At 44.4% G+C, this 16,675-nt stretch overlaps 7 protein-coding genes across 7 annotated transcripts; 6 read left to right on the top strand and 1 right to left on the bottom strand.

The window, feature by feature from the left end:
• Positions 1-1,522: 1,522 nt before the first annotated feature.
• Positions 1,523-4,730, top strand: RB195_023861 (uncharacterized protein; the record flags this gene model as incomplete). The annotated part of the gene is made up of 5 exons (XM_064211437.1): positions 1,523-1,820; positions 1,874-2,218; positions 2,276-2,624; positions 2,712-3,805; positions 3,910-4,730. The coding sequence occupies 5 exons, from the start codon at positions 1,523-1,525 to the stop codon at positions 4,728-4,730; spliced, it is 2,907 nt and encodes a 968-aa protein (XP_064067317.1).
• RB195_023863 (uncharacterized protein) lies at positions 1,903-2,244 on the top strand (the record flags this gene model as incomplete). Its single annotated transcript, XM_064211439.1, has 1 exon — positions 1,903-2,244. The coding sequence occupies one exon, from the start codon at positions 1,903-1,905 to the stop codon at positions 2,242-2,244; it is 342 nt and encodes a 113-aa protein (XP_064067320.1).
• On the top strand, positions 2,812-4,014 carry RB195_023862 (uncharacterized protein; the record flags this gene model as incomplete). Its single annotated transcript, XM_064211438.1, has 1 exon — positions 2,812-4,014. One exon carries the CDS (start codon positions 2,812-2,814, stop codon positions 4,012-4,014), a length of 1,203 nt encoding a protein of 400 aa, XP_064067319.1.
• Positions 4,044-4,730, top strand: RB195_023860 (uncharacterized protein; the record flags this gene model as incomplete). Its single annotated transcript, XM_064211436.1, has 1 exon — positions 4,044-4,730. One exon carries the CDS (start codon positions 4,044-4,046, stop codon positions 4,728-4,730), a length of 687 nt encoding a protein of 228 aa, XP_064067318.1.
• Positions 4,731-5,379: 649 nt separating this feature from the next.
• On the top strand, positions 5,380-5,641 carry RB195_023859 (uncharacterized protein; the record flags this gene model as incomplete). The annotated part of the gene is made up of 2 exons (XM_064211435.1): positions 5,380-5,421; positions 5,477-5,641. 2 exons carry the CDS (start codon positions 5,380-5,382, stop codon positions 5,639-5,641), a joined length of 207 nt encoding a protein of 68 aa, XP_064067316.1.
• Positions 5,642-6,208: 567 nt separating this feature from the next.
• On the bottom strand, positions 6,209-8,144 carry RB195_023858 (uncharacterized protein; the record flags this gene model as incomplete). The annotated part of the gene is made up of 3 exons (XM_064211434.1): positions 6,209-6,338; positions 7,847-7,911; positions 8,067-8,144. 3 exons carry the CDS (start codon positions 8,142-8,144, stop codon positions 6,209-6,211), a joined length of 273 nt encoding a protein of 90 aa, XP_064067315.1.
• A 7,818-nt stretch (positions 8,145-15,962) lies between these two features.
• RB195_023857 (uncharacterized protein) lies at positions 15,963-16,199 on the top strand (the record flags this gene model as incomplete). The annotated part of the gene is made up of 1 exon (XM_064211433.1): positions 15,963-16,199. The coding sequence occupies one exon, from the start codon at positions 15,963-15,965 to the stop codon at positions 16,197-16,199; it is 237 nt and encodes a 78-aa protein (XP_064067314.1).
• Positions 16,200-16,675: the final 476 nt, after the last annotated feature.

Here is a 16,675-nt window from a genome sequence, read left to right as displayed (position 1 = left end):
TTAGTCGGATGTAAGGAGGATTTAAAATGCAAGCAAAACTAGCCTTTCAAATTTCGAATTTCGATAGCACGCATATTATTCCTTGAATTGTATGCACAATGTCATGCTCTTTTTCACCACTTACGCAAATTTGAATAATTTGGACAATCGCATTTGGGAGTTGTTAGAACACTGTTTAATCCTATGAAGGTCTAACGCGTTAGAGAGAAGTTCGGGACATCCGGGAAGGCAGCGGGATTATGCGTGTTGTTAATAACCGTAGGGCAACGCAATTACCGACCCCCGCAAATGTCAAGGATATATTGAGACAGAGGCTATGGGTTCCTCCTGATCCTCCTGACACCTATACTAGCCCCCACGACGCCCAACTTCTTTTCTTCAGAAATTATTGCTTCAGGAAAGTGAAATCTATGGGCGAACTGTCTTACTACTCAGACCTTATAATCTTGTTCATTTTGCATTTCGATGGTCTCAACCACGAATATGTTGGATCGTCGGCATGTTGTTGATGCACTTGCTGTGCGAGGTCACAGTGATACTATGCGCGAAACAGTCGAAGAAGCTGTAGACTAACAATGTAATTCTCGCTGACTTTCTTGTTGCAAGTACGACAGATGGTGGTTGACGCTAGCCGTAAACATTTGTTGGTCTATTCACGGTACCGAATGTCTGCGGATCCAAAGCTACATGAGATTCATCATGTCACTGGCGCGGTTGCCGGCTGCACTGTCAGGCGACAACCTTGCCATTGGCACACTTATTGGTTCATGCATATTTTGAGTAGAGTATGGGTGTAAAGAAACACCCGTAGATTTTTTTTATCAAGCCTTGCCTGTGAACTGCTTATTCTGCCTACCTACCGCTGATCATACGCTGCATCATCGTTTAGGAATAATTCACGAGCTACGAAGCTGTTTTGGAGAAACGGACATGTCCACTGGGATTTTCTCACGAAAATTTTTTGATGAGAAATATTGCGATGTAAGGTGATCTCAAATTCGTATCCGTACCAGAAGCACGACAAATCCTTAGGTAAAATAAGAGAGAAAGGTGCATGTAGTAGCTCCAAGTTACTTATATGAAAATACTCGTTAAAAACGGAACATTCCTGCTTTCAAAAGTTCTGGGGATGAGGATTTTCGATATCCTGGAACGCCCAAGCTTTTTTGCAGTCTAGTTGGTTTCCGTGTGAAACATGCGAATAATGTTGGCACTTCTGAAACAGGTGAATAAACGAGAAAAAAAGGAAGTGATAAAAAGCTGACCGTATGGATGGAAAATAGGTATCTAAGAAAGGAACTTTCTGCATCTCTGATCTCTTGGAAGAAAACGAGTTCATTTTTTAAGATTTCGAAACCTCCTGAAGATAATATGTAGACTAAATTCGCTCCTTCTCTCTCTTATTAAATCACACAAAATGTATTATTAAGTACGATGTTTTCTAATTGATTCAATATTTTCGACAACTCTCACCATTCGTATTTTCATATTTCTTTGTAACTGTCCAATTCTCTCCGCCTGTATGTTCAGGAGAGTACAAGATGATGGGCTAATCGCGGACCAAAAGCGACCTTGTGCTTGCCCAGAGACGCAGGTGGATCCAGGGGATGGACTCCCCGTTCCTGCTGAGCCAGAACTGACTCATGACATCCTTGTATCGCGCACGTCGGTCCGGCCAAAAGCCTGCAATCAAGTGACTGGGAGGTACAACGGAGGCGGTTCGGAGTCGCCTCCAACAAATAAGCTCCACATGTCCACTCCGGGAGAACGGAAGTTCTCCCAGAAACTCATGGGACTAGAGACTTGCAACCTGCCCATGGGTTTTAAAATTTTACGCAAAACAGTAAGAGAAAAGAGTCTCCTGATTTCGAAGGAAAACCTGGTACGGTAGCGCCAGGTGGGATGGGGTTGCAGGAGTCATGTAGGCTACCGAAACGGAAAAGAACTAGGATGGCGATCTGTACTTATAACGCACGTACGCTTGCATCGGAAGCGACCATCGAAGATCTGATGATGCAAGCCAAGAAGATCAAGTACGACGTCATCGGACTGAACGAGACGAGACGACGTCACCCTCTCAACGTCGTATATGAAACTGGAGAAGAGCTGTTCTTAGGAACATGCGACAGTAGAGGTGTTGGTGGAGTTGGCGTCCTCGTCAACACGAGTATGGCAAAGAACATCGACTCTTTCGAACAACTTACGACCCGAATCGGACGTCTGCGGAAGAGAATGAGAAGATGAGATGAGATGAGAAGATGTGGTCCAACACCAGCTTTGACTATCTTCGTCACTTACGCTCCAACATCGAGCTACGATGAAGAAGAAGTCGATTTCTATATGGACCTGGAGAAGTTCTACCGAGAAGATCATGCCTTCTGCAAGGTCATAATTGGCGATTTCAACGCCAAAGTTGGCCCAAGAAGAACGCCGGAGGAACTTCACATCGGGACCCACGGCCTACAATGGAACGACCAAGGGGAGAGGCTCTCCGAGTTCATCATGACGACTAAGACCATCCATGGGAACTCGCAATTCCAGAAGCCCTCATGTCTACGCTGGACGTGGGAGTCACCCAGTGGAGGGTACCGTAATGAAATAGACCAAATCATCCTCAATAAAAGGTTCTGCCTGACGAACGTCGCTGTTGTACCAAAGTTCTATATGGGATAGGACCATCGCCTCCTCCGAGGATGATTTTCTTTCACAAGGAGAGCAGAGGAAGCCGCCAAGTTCAGAGAGAGAAATCCCAGGACTACCATCAACTGGGATCTCTTCGCTACGCTAGCCGGCTTTTGGGAAGATTCCGCAATGGACAACATCGACGAGGAATATGACCGGCGTGTTGAACACCTTCACGACTGCGCGAAGAAGGCTGAGAGTTTTAAAACCACCAAGAGACACCTGTCTCTTGAAACTCTTGAGCTGATACGCCAGCGTGGAGCAGCACGAGCCGCAGGGAACCAAGAACTCACGTCCGAGCTCTCAAGACTTTGCAGAGAGGCGATAAAGGAAGACCTCAAAGAGAGAAGAGCAGAAGTGCTGGCTGAAGCTGCAGAGGCGAGGAAAAGCATCCACTATGCCCGTCGAGACTTCGCCAGTCGCAAAACAAGGATGACTGCTCTCCTGAACCCAAAGGGAACAGCCATTGCATCGAGAAGGGGGATGGAGAAAATCATCTACGACTTCTACACTAATCTCTTCGACAGCCATGTCCACTTGCGTCCTCACCATCTGAGGGAAGATGGACAAGTCATTCCAGAGGTTCTTCCGTCCGAAATACGACATGATATTATGTCGGTAAGAAATCGTACGGCATCCGGTCCCGACAGAATAAGACCAGAACACCTGAAAAGCCTTCCGCCAGTACTCATCAACACCCTGGCGAGGCTCTTTACACGTTATCTGTCGGAATGCAAAGTTCCTAAACAGTGGAAGACCAGCAAGACCGTATTGTTGTATAAAAAGGGAGATCCACATGACATCGGCAACTATCGTCCAGTCTGCCTACTGTCCGTCATCTACAAGCTCTTTACAAAAGTGATCCTTAATAGGATTGAAAAAGTCCTGGATGAAGAACAGCCATGCGAGCAAGCAGGGTTTCGAAAAGGATTCAGCACGATTGACCACATTCATATTGTTTCGAAACTCATCGAAGTATCACGAGAGTACAAGATGCCGCTCTGTCTCACCTTCATCGACTTGAAGAAGGCCTTCGACTCAGTTGAGATGGAAGCGGTCGTGGAAGCCTTGGATAACCAAGGCGTCCCTACTCAGAACATAAAGGTACTTCGAGAGTTGTACAGTAACTTCACGACCGGAATTGCGCCATTCTACAAGAATATCATCACTGACGTGAAGAGGGGGGGGTCCAACAAGGTGATACAATTTCACCCAAAATATTCACAGCCACCCTCGAGACCGCAATGCGGAAGTTGGAATGGGATGACATGGGAGCGAAGGTTGATGGTCGGCAGCTACACCATTTGCGCTTTGCTGATGACATCGTACTGATAACACCTAACATCAGCCAAGCGGAACGAATGCTGATGGAGTTCGACGAAACATGTGGATGCATCGGTCTTCAGCTGAATCCAGACGAAATGATGTTCATGCGGAACGGATGGGTCTCGGATGCCCCATTCACGTTCAACGGAACGAACATATCCGAATGCACCAGCTACGTTTATCTGGGTCGGGAACTGAACATGAAGAACGACCTGACCACCGAGCTGGGCAGGAGGAGACGAGCGGCTTGGGGAGTGTGTAAGAGCATCGAGGATGTAGTGAAGAACACCAGGAACACCCGGCTCCATGCTCACCTCTTCAACAGCTCCGTGCTTTCTGCTTTGACCTATGCTTCGGAAACCTGGGCATTTCGCAAGCAGGAAGAAAACGCGGTGAGCGTCATTGAACGCGCAATTGAGAGAGTGATGCTAGGAGTATCCCGTTTCACGCAAGAGAGAGATGGGATTCGAAATTCTCTCCTACGTCAGCGATCGAAGATTACACACGCCGCCGCGTTTGCCAAGGAAAGTAAAATAAGGTGGGCCGGACACGTGATGCGCTTTAACGACAACCGTTGGACCAGAGCCGTGAGCGACTGGGTTCCCCGCGATATTAAGCGCACTACAGGAAGACCGCCGACCCGATGGTTAGATTTCTTCACGAAGTCTTTCAAAGAAAAATATGATGCTCTTCGTGTCCCACGCGAAAGGAGGAACCACTGAGCTACTCTGGCACGCGATCGGGACAAATGGAAGAATTACTGGCGCCCGCTCGACTACTTCGAAGATCAACGGGAGTCAAGGTGATCAAGGTGATGCAAACACCGTAGCCACTTTTAGGCGTCAAGTAAATGTGCAGTGTGTGACGCAGAAAGACACTCAATCCCACGAAACTGATCTACCCTGAGGATATGTAACGATAGGTGCCTGTCGAGGATCCATGGGCGTTCTGTAGGTTGTTTCTTGCAGTTTTGTGCAGTTCTCGTGTGTATGAAGTGATTTTTCAGAATGTGTTCGAACTTCTAGCTAATGTTAAGCACATTTGAATGAATTTCTCTTTTTCTGCATAGATATAAAGCTGAGTACGCAGTTCTGCAACCTACCATGACTGTTATAGCAAGAATATGCATGGCGAATGTCCAGTCTGCGGTAAGAACATGGAACATGGAAGTGTACAATCATTTATTCTTCTTCCATTCCTACTCCAACGACGAAATTAAACACATTCAACAGGAGAACCAAGAAACAATGTGAAGTTAAGTTGAAGCTTACATTTACTTGATGTGTTGAATGATATTTCTTTATAAATAACTTATCCTCAGGTTCAAAGAGAGCTTGTGGAACATTTTGATGATGTTCATGAGGGATATTGATGGGTCGTATGCCGAATCCGTCACCCATACGTCTAGCTAAGGTAAGGATCAGGTGCACCTAGTCTCAGTGTTTCTAACATGAAATAAACTTCATAGGACGGCGATTCAAGCAAAGCGGCGGAGGCAGCCACTGCAGCCAGTACAAACATTTCGCAGTACTCCGCAGACCAATTAGAGTTCTGCGTGAAGTGTTTTCGAAGAACACCAGCCGACAACGAACTCGAAGATGACTGGCTGAAGTCTAGTGTTTGTGGGATGTGACCTCACGAAAACTGTACTGAAGGAGAGGGGTCTCCCTGCCCATATGACGAACGAGTATCCTAGTGCATCTTGATTCCGTGATGTAGTAGTTGTTGTTTTTGTAGAGTGCTGTAATTTTTGCTCTAATTGTTATCAAGCTGTAGTTGTCAGATTTTTCATGTTGTTGCCGACAACGTCTTTCTTCGAAACCAATCATGTCTTACGGTTCTCATTTCATGTCTTTGCCTACATCGTATGCACTTTTCAGGTGTCTTTTCAGATCGTGAAGTTGTTGACTTGTAGTTGTTGTGTACTTTGTTGTTTTGTTACTTTCTGTAATAAATATACATAGAAACGTGACAAATACATATGAATGAAAAGAATCAAAAATGTCAAATCCAAACGTTCTGAAGAGGAAAAACGGTCATTAAACGTCAGAAGGTAGTCAAAGGTATCATAAAGGCGTAATATTGTATCATTAATATACAGGCATAAGTAATTTTCCACTTTGCCGTCAAATTTCATGTTTAGGCAGATGCATTTTACTTGACGCCTAAATGTGGAAACGGGTTATCCCAGCGGGATAAGTCATCTTGTCAAGAGGGTGCCTAAGAGGATGTCTGCGTCTCCATAAACCACTCGAGCGTTGCTTTCCGCACGCATATTTGCGTCTCGCCCAGCAACAAGCCACTGAAACCAGTACCAGCCAGTAAGGGCCCTATTATTCACTATTGTGAGGCCTTGCAAAGTTCATGCATCATTTTCTGTCGTTTCTTCAATGTCGTCTTCTCATCAGTCTAACTTCACTTTCTATACGCTATTGCTCCTTTTCAAATTTGTTGCTACGTTGCTTATATTAAAGAAATGTGTTTCTTCTATAAACTCCTGCTGTGTTCTTTCCAAAACGACATTGAAGAAACGACGGAAAATGAAGCATGAACATAACTTTGCACGGCCTCACAATGGTGAATAGTAAGCAGAAGCGCCGAGACTGCTCTGCTATAATGTGGCGCGGCCGCCAAAACACAATCTGCGCCCCTACTGTGTTTTAGTGGCTTGTCGCCCGGCATATCCACCAAATACGCAATTTTTCGGAGGCATTTGTGGAAAAGTACGGGTGCTTCTTTACCATTCGCAGTGGAGTATAATTCTTGCAGCTTCTACTAAGAGCTTTAGAGGTCCGCAACATCTAGGCCTCATTAGGCCGATATACCTTAAAGGCCTTCAGAGAGGAACAATTAGGATGTTATATATGCATTTTTGACAACACATCCAATAGTTTATGTATACGTGTGTATGCAAATGAAATGTGTATGTAAATGAAATGAAAATATATGTGTAGGTTAGTGATCATGTATATGGGCAACAGAGTATGAGAAGAGGTAGAGCAAATGGTTTCAAAGGAAACTTCGGAGCGAAAAAGTAGAAAAGAAATGAAGCTACAATCTCGCAGATGGGAAGTGAATTAGTCGGAAGGCAGTTAAAATCAGAATAAAAAATATCATATTGCCATGTCTTAAGTGCGGCTACCCACGCCTAATGCTCGCCTGTTATAGCACCGGCAGAGATTCATAATTTATCAAGTTCAGGCAGTTCAGTATCACAAAAAAAAAGAGAAAAAAAACACGTCAAAGAATATAGCAGTGCTAGACATACTGAGAGTTACTGGGACGGCAATAAATAACCCTAAGTTCTTCGGTAATTTCTACGTTAACGTCTAAATTCATTAGGCTTATATGATCACAAAGAAGACGCAGGTTGGATAAGATAAGCAGTTAGGGCTGCTAAAGGGGTTAGAACGGTCGGAACGGAAAGAACCACTGGTTAGAACGTACACTGCTGCGTGCACATTTCAAGTCTTCCATATGGTTATTACTTTTCCTTGAAAAAGGATGTATCTGCATCTAAACGGTGTTGCTTCTCTATTTCCGTAGTAGGTCCCCACCAGAAAACAACGTAGACAAATTGATGTTTACAGACAAGTGACAACATCTCCTTCTTTAACAGTGTTCTAAATATGTCGCTTTGTTGACGAGGTAAGATTCTGGTAGCAAGACTTAGGTGCGCTGCTGATGAAACTAGATTATAAGACGGCTACCACTTGTTGATGAAACACATCTCTAACATGTATGGACAAAGAAAACACTCCACGAAAAAACTACTTCACGATACTAGCTGCACAAGAAAAGATTACTAGAGTAAGACAAAGAAATAAAATGAACCCACCTTCCATTTCTGCACTGGAAAAGTTCCTTTTGCATGCAGAAGAGTACCAGTAACTCCACAAATTTCTAAAATTCCACCAGATTCACTATGGTTATCTTCAATATTTCACATGGATTAAGCTAACATATAACTAGCTCTCGATGCCGAGACTACATGAGAAAATTTTGCAGAGGTTGGAACTTGACAAACTAGCAAGAAACGATGCTCGCTGCTGGCCTACCCCGCGTACTGACACAGTCACACCACTGTTCCTATCGATTGATTCGATTTCTTGCGTATCCCTAGAATCGCGCGACATACGTACGTACATATGCATATGTACATGTATATGCACATATATGCATATACATGCACACGTATATTTACAAGAAGGGATAAAGCGGACGGAACTGGGGTAAAATGTAGGTGGGGGCCACTCAGTGGCGCCCTTATTTCTCGAAGTAAATAATTAAATCAATCAGGGCGCTAGGGTTTAAGCATTACTCTTAGAGGATCTATGACATGTGAGCTAAAGTCACTAAGAGAAAAAAAGTAAGTTAGAGCGTCGAAAAATAAGGACCCCGCTTAATTCCCCCCCCCCCCCTTCCAACAACATTTCTCCGGGGCCGATCGCTTTCCTTGCGATGGGTTTGATATCAATCCAAAATCGTTCTAAGTTTATGAATGCATGTGCGGGTTCCATGATGACTTGAGGGGGCCAACCAATGCATGAATGCAGTACTTTTATCTTTCCAGCTAAACCCCGGGGGACAATTCAACGACATCGCTCCACGAATCTAAGGTGGTACGGATTTCAGATGGAGTATTCGTATACGGGATAGTAGATTATGGAGAGGGGTGTGATTCCGTTCATTTCTTCCTAAATGCCTAAAAAAAAACGGCCCGGAAGATGCGACGCGTGCACAAGGCTGGTGCGCAATCCAATCAAACTCGTCGCAGAAAATAGTGCGCCGGTACGCTCGAAGCCGTATCTTCCGGGCCGTTTTCTACTGCAACTAGGAAGAAATGAACGGAGTCACCCTTCTCTCAATAATCTGCGATCCCGTATACGAATACTCCACCGGAAATCCGTACCACCCCAGATTCGTGGGGCGATGCCTTTAACAAAGCTTCGCCTTCGTTGATAATGTGCGGTCGCCTGTAGCGATAAGGATTCACTGAAGCACCTACTATTCATAGGAACGATACGGTCCAAGATCCCAAGAGTCTCCGCATCCCACACATTTTGAATGTACACACGTATACGTATACATAAGCACATTTACATGTATACATCGGCACATATACACAAGTACACGCGTGTAGGTGATGTAAGTGATGCGCTCCATAGCAAAGCACAGTGAGAGGACCTTAACCACCGAGCACCCGCCAGGGCAAGGACGTATGGAATGACGACGCCAAAGATCACGATGTAAGCCGATGCCTCTCGAGGATGCTCCCGATGGAGGCGACGCCCAGATCAGCTACCAGATGTAAGATTTGCTCTTTGCGTGGGTTGAGAATTGCCTTAGCTAAAGCTAGAGATGGTGTTGTAGATCGGAGATCAGGGGTGGTTCCGCTCATCTCTCCTTGACTGTTGTAAAAAAAAACAGCTGGGGACCACCTTGGTTATTATAAGGTACGTTAGAACGCGTCTCTATGCATTAAACGTTAGAACGCGTTAGAACGTTCCGGTCCCCTTAGCAGCCTATTCATGGATTCTATTTGAATAGGCTGGTGAGAAGACATCACGGATCTTCGACTGGTCGCACTTGGATACGGCGTGTAGACAAGGGTGGTGCGTTGCAACTGAACTCGTCTTAAAAAGTCATCTTCCACTCTGTTTCATACAAAGATCAGGGAGAGATAGACGGGACCATACCTGATCCCGCAATCCACAATTCTAACTTTAGGTTTTCCCGCAGATTCCTTTCATCACATCAGATTCGTGGTGTGCTGCTTTTAAACGTAAATCTGCCCAACCTTCTTGATCTCTTTCAACAGCTTGCGCAGAATCGATCTTTTCGTTGCTACTTCATACCATGGTACACCTGACCTCTCGCCCGAACTGCTTATCGAAGCTGAGTGTCCTCAGGCCCTCTTTTTCCACATCAATCTAGAACACTTGCCTTCGTCCAGATGGTTTTTTTATGCTTGAATCCGATAGACTCCTCAGAACACGTTGAACTAGGCCTCTACTCGTCCACTCTGCATGTAACCAAAGAAGCGAAAACGGTTTTCTGTTCCGGCGGTGCAAAATGTTGTTACCTTCCGCGTGTCATACGCCAGAAGGCACATCGTCTTTCCCATCAAGGTCTTCACTGTGGCATACCTTAGGCCAGAATCAACGGAGCAACCGCCTAAGCTGCTTCCTTTCTTTGCAGCCGAGCTTCTCCATCGTAGACGGTACTGTTCATGTCTCCGATTTGTACATCATGATGTGAAGAAAGGAAGGCTTGCAGCTTGATTTCACCGGGAATGGAGGTCGATACTCGGCATTTCGTTAAGGATTTGAATGCAGGAGTAACCTTAGTGCATCTTTGCTGAATACCTCTCCCTTTTATGCATTCAACCCAAATACCCGAAGAGACAAAGGGATGGAGTAGTAAAACGTAGATTGCAGCTAATTTCGACAGGAGGTGTTGCAGCTTCGCGCTGCTTGGAGCGAATATTACATCACTGGCGTACTGAAGACTGTTCTTCCCATGACATCATCGACGGCAAAGTTGAACAAAGAAGGTTCCGCGACAGCTCCTTGTCTTACTTCGGTCTTTACTCCGAACGGTGAAGTAAACCCGGCTGGTATTCGAATAGCAGCAGTCATTCTTCGATCCAACTCCTTGATTAAGCCTACGAAACTTCCTAGTATACAAATGTAGCGAAGTGGGTCGTAAAAAACTGCCTCAATTAGGAAAGTCGAAAGCGGCTTCGAAGTCCACAAAGGCTAACTGCATAGGCTTCGAGTGCAGCTGCCACATCACACTTCTAACAATAAATGCCTGGCCAATCGTAGAGCGACCAGGAGGAAACTCGGCCCGATTATCGTTGGGGGTTTTTTCGCGATGCTTGATAAGCAGACCTACGATAAGTAGCTCCAAAATCTTGTACGTTGCTCGCAAGGAAGATATTTCTCGGTAGTTCATGGGTACCCTGACACATAACTTTTTGTGGAGGGTAATTATGTTAGCGTCCACAGGTGTCACAGGTGACCTGTGTCCACAGGTCAGGTATCCTTTCGTCAATCCATATAGGACGGATGATCTTCGTCATCTCATTATCCCAAACGGGCGAAGATATACCAGCACTTCTGCGCTAACTGCGTCGTCTCCATCGGACTTTTAATCTTTCTTCTTGTGAATACAAACCACAGTCTCCAATTCAATCTAGTTTTCTGCTGACTGCGGCGTATGCCGCTAGACGGCACGTGCAAGAGTTCAAGAGCCGACGACGCTTGTCGGTTCAGCAAGACGTTGAAATAATCCAAATGGTGGATGGCTGTTGAATGGTCAACTCCCAGTTCTTGAACAACCTCTCGTGTCGTTTTAAGGGGATCGTCTTCGATGATTGCCTTCAGCAGGTGGTCGTCAGAAGGACCTTCCTAATCTTCGAGGCTCGTATCGATACAACAGAACCTTTGGAACCAACACCGTACCGTGGACTAGGTGATGCTTCCCTTACCCCAACAGCGTTGATATCCCGAGCTGTCTTTGCTGCAGACCTGCCCAGCTTGAACTCGTAGAAGAAGGTTTAGGTGAAAATTTTACCTGGACGTACTATCTTCTAAATCTTGCAACTGACTAAATACTGATTCTCGTTCAAACCACTTCATCACTAATAACCACAACGAAATGCGCTAGAAAACGCTTTACATCTTCCAATAGTAAAGAAGAGTGTAACCGAAAAAATTTATCGTGAAGATAAGGGATTGAAAAACGCGCATTATTTTTGCAGCAATCTAATATAGGGTGACCGAATTAAAACCTTGGCCTTAACATGTTCGAACACCTTCAGAAACATCGCGGACGATGTTTAGAGTGGTAATCCGCAAAGGCTATGAACGGGAAGTCCGTTCAAGTAAAGTCAGTTCAAATAGACGTGTTGGGAGGTATCCGCAAGTAGATGGAATCTGTGTTGAGTCTATGAGGATGTCAGATTATCACGAAGGCTAGTGCGTATTTTACAGAATATTGAACCAATATCTGTACATTCAAGTAAATTTTCCATGTTTGATATTGAGTGACTGACTGATTGTGACAATGATTTGACTTCATTAGATGAACAAATGGAAGAAAGTTTTGAAGTCAGTCAAAGAAGCACGAGTCCGAAGGATTGTCGTCTGTTTGGCGTAAATAGTGTAGTACTAAAAAGTTTACTGTGTTAGAGAATCCTCACGTTTTTCCTGTTAAAACGGTCATTTATCCTGTTGAAACGGTCGAATTTTTTCGGGATGTTGGGTACTCTCTTCATAAAATTCCGGTAATGGAAACAGTTATATATTTTCACAAGGAAACGACCCCAAAGTAGTGAATGTCGTCGCGATCTTATTAGTAAAAAATCTCACCGAGAAGACTTTCAAGGGGTTGCCCGACACCCCTGGTGAGCGTTTTATAAAGGGTGCTCACCAAGGCTAATTTCACGCGCATACGCAATCGACAATGGGTGAACCTGAACTTCAAGAGCACGCTAAATCAAGATTTGACCTGCATAGGTCACATTAAAACTTTATCGAGCACTATTTTACCGGGACCGCCAGGATTTTGGTATAACATTATTTTGGTATATATAAAATCTTGAACACAAAAAAAAAACCTTCGATAGCGGAGAAAGGAATGAACTAACCCATCGCATGTAACGATGTAACCAACTGCTACAATTAATACACTAATAAGAAACAATGCTTTCCATCTACATGATACACTGCCCATTGATGTAAAATCCCTTTTCAAATTTCAAATTTCAAATCTTCGCTTGCGGGCATTGTTTTTTTTTAATAGATGTCAATGGAAAGGATGCGAGAAAAGCGGAGAGAATTAAACAGAGGAGGAAAGAGAGCAGGAGTGCGAGTGAACAGAAAGAAGACCCAGTTTATGAAGAACGTCTATTGCGAGAAAGGAGCAGTGTAGCCTAAACATTTTCGAACTACGTACTTTACTTCGGACGTTGTATGGTACTATGAACATGAAGAGCTTGAAGAAGGAGCTGAGTAGAAGAATAAGAGCACTGTCAGAGAGCGTCTGCGGCATTCAAACCTTTCAGGGAAGCTGCGGGCCAACGGATGGACCTTTGTGTTGATCTGTTCGACTTGACATTTCTTCCGATTTGCTACCTATCGGAGATGAAGGTACAAGGTCTAAAAAATTATTTGTCACCTTTCTAAAGATTTCTTATCGAGTTCAACCAGCGCTGGGCTGAATGACAAATAATATTGCTTAACATGTTGCTTAAATTATATTGCTTTACAATTAACTGCAAAATGTGATATTTGAGATGATGATAATAATAAGTAGTGATGATCACGATGATGATCACGATGATGATGATGGTGGGTGATTATGATGATTTTGGTGGTGAATGATGATGACAATAATGATAGATGAATAAGAATATTATATCTGCTTAGCTCTTACTTATTTAGTCCTCCAAAACTTCATTTATAGCCTCACAAAACGCTGTCGCGAACATCCAGAGTAGTTGCTTAGATCGCATGTTTAGTATTGAATCTGCTTAGCGGAATTCTTGCTCGGCTGATTCGCAAACGCACACTGTAATCTAACATAGGAGAACCATCACATTTAACTTCAAAGAGGAAAAGAAAAAGTCAAAAAGGAGAAGTAATTTCACATCCCTCATTTAAGTCTGCTTCGGTGAAGACTGCACGTTTAAAATATGCGTCAGTGAGAAGTACGAGATCGACGATTGGTACTTGATTTTCTATTTTACTATTGCCCATGTTCGACTGTAATTGAATCTTGGCATGATGAACACGTAGCTTTTTTATTGATTTGCTTGAGCTGTGGCCAAGATTGGTATTGATATTTATTAAGAACTAATGTTTCGGCATTTTCGCCTCCGTCAGAGCCTTGAAAAATCAAAGCCATTCGTGATTTATTCTCTCAGGTGCGTTATCACCTACAGAAAGCATCCAAACGGTTTTTCAAACTCAAACAACAACACATTGGCTAGTGATTACCTTATTAGGTAGACTTGATAACACAACAGACCACCACATACGACAACTACGAGTCACAAGTTTTTTTATAGGGACCTGAAGGCCCGCCTCGTAGATCGAAACCCGCACAGATATTGATATGGGGTTAGTCCGTTTGTGATCGCAATGAATTAATCCTTCCTGTTCATTTTTGAACTTTTGGCGATGATCCAAAATTGGCCTCAAGTGTTCTGCGTGCGATGATCTTTGACTCGAACGATAGTATAGTAACCTCTACCTCTATTTCGGAGTTTTGGTGGCTCATTCTACGATGTGCTCCGAGAGGGGTGGAGAGTTTAGATTTCGCGAGTCCATCCAGATGCTCCTTGACCCGAACACACAGTGGGCGTCCCGTTTCCCGTATATAATCGTCGTCGCACAAACTGCACGTGATACGATACCCTACTCTTGATACCATGCAATCACCCTTTCTGCCACACGGGCAAATCACGCAGCAGGGAGTTGTGCAGATAATACGCACGATTACTCACCAGCTGACACTTGAGGTCTGCTGGTGCAAAACTCTCACCTCTTTCTAAAGATCCTCTTTTCGCAGACAGCTCCGTACCGCTCTGCTTATATCATCAGATATGTAAGGTAAACAGAAGGGGATCTTCTCTGGGCCATCCATTACGTTGGACCTTCGAGAAGGTTGTCGTGCTTGTCGAGCAACACAGTCTTCAGCTTAGTACCGATTGAATATTGCCACTTTATGGGCCAGATTTACAGACCACGTTTTTTCCTGGCTACTCGATGAGACTCTTGCCGTTGTCCTCTACATGTTGCGCTACCAAGTCAAGCTAATGAGGTAAGCACTAGCCAATGCGTTGTTGTTTGAGTTTGCCTACCATTTGGATGTTTTCTGTAGGTGATAAGGCGCTTGAGAGAATAAATCACGAATGGTTTTAATTTTTCCAGGCTCTGACGAAGCGAAAGTGCCGAAACTTTAGCTGTTAATAAATATCAATACCAATCTTGACTACAGCTCAAGCAAATCAATAAAAAAAGCTGCGTGTTTTACTATTATTTTTGTTTTAATCTCCTAGTTTTCATCGTTGGTTGTAATTCTCCGAAAAGCTTCACTTTGTCTCAACCAGTTCGACTACACTGCAATTTCGACAAGTTGACAACAACATGAAGTGTACGAACGGTTTGATTATGAACCAGACCGGATCAATGATGGAATCCACTGCCTGGCGATCTTAATCGTGTTTAGTTTCCTTTGTGACAGTCCCTGTTCCAATATTTCTACGCTTTCTACTCGTTTCTATTCGTTTTGTTTTCGTTGCGTAGCCCCGAATATCTTTATCTGTGGTTTGGGACCTTACAATGTCACGTGATCGTCAATATGTATACTCCACTCTCGCGGGGACGCTTATAGAAGACTGACTGCTACCTGCACGCGGTGCCCTAGCTTTCAATAAACGCAATCAGGTATTCGAATATTCTTTGGGAAGCTAAACAGTACGTACGAGCTAAATAGGCTGCAAAATTGTATACAGCAATGGTGCAGGCAAGCAACTATATTGCAAAAAGGTGTTGTCGTCCAACAAATCCCATAAAGCCCATAACCCAAAAGGCCAACCGTCTGAAAGTAGGGTGGAATATTTGGCAACAACCATTCGCTCTGACACTGCCAAACGCTATCGAGTGAACTCCAACAAACCGCCTTGTCTACGCTTTTGCGATATCTCTGTAGGCCGCTTATTCCGCTGCAGGAAACACGCATTAGAGATCATCAGCATCGAAAAGTACACCATATACTGCGGCGGTGCTGATGAAAAGAAAGTGGGAGGCAGCTCAATAGCTTTTAGGAACGATTATAACAACCTGGTGAAGTAATTTGGCTCAACGTCGTCTAGATGCGCCTTCGTACGACCGCGGGACTGCAGTGGACGTGAACTCTGGATCGAAAGTGCCCACGCACCTATGCTGAGGACAACAGCCTTCTTTGATGAAATCAAAGCGTTGATGTCTAGAATACCCAGCCAGCAGGTTATCATTGTTGGATTCGACGGAAATGCGAAGATGTTACTCGAACAACAATTCGATGTTCTAGGAAAACGGCATTACCCAGCGGAGCGCACGTCGGATAGCGGTAACCGATTGGTCGACCCATGTGAACAGGCGGACCTCATCATCGCTTCCACATTTCAGGAATCATAGACGCCATCAGCTTACTTCTTCATGATGAGGAACATTCCTCGATAGGGGGTTGAAAAACTTCTTTGGAAGTCGCATTTGACTCTGACCACCGTCCAGCTTTCCTCACCTTCAAGATACGGTTCCACGAGGGAAACCTTAGGAGTTCCTCTTCAACCAAAAGTCGATATGACAGTTCTGAAAGAAGAAGGCTCCAGAATGAAATCCCGGTTACGTGTGTCTATTCATGTGTTGCATGTTGGAGTGCGGAAGAGGCAGAAACTGTACGATGCAGAGCAGTTCAAAAAGTGTATCCAGGACCCTTTAAGAAAAACGCTCTAGGTTCTAATGCCGCTGAAGTTTGCCTTTTTGCCTGCGGAAACAAAATCCTCACACAACTCCGCATGTGCCACCCGCTGCACTGGCGGTTTCAGCCAGGAAAAACGTATGAAAAGGTGGTTACCTCGCCACCTGCAGAAAGGCCCCGAAAACGAAGGGAC

The sequence above is a fragment of the Necator americanus genome, chromosome X (genome assembly GCF_031761385.1).
Source record: "Necator americanus strain Aroian chromosome X, whole genome shotgun sequence".
Lineage (NCBI taxonomy): Eukaryota > Metazoa > Nematoda > Chromadorea > Rhabditida > Ancylostomatidae > Necator > Necator americanus.
Note: the sequence above shows the minus strand (reverse complement) of the source record. Positions and strands in the feature narration are given on the sequence as shown.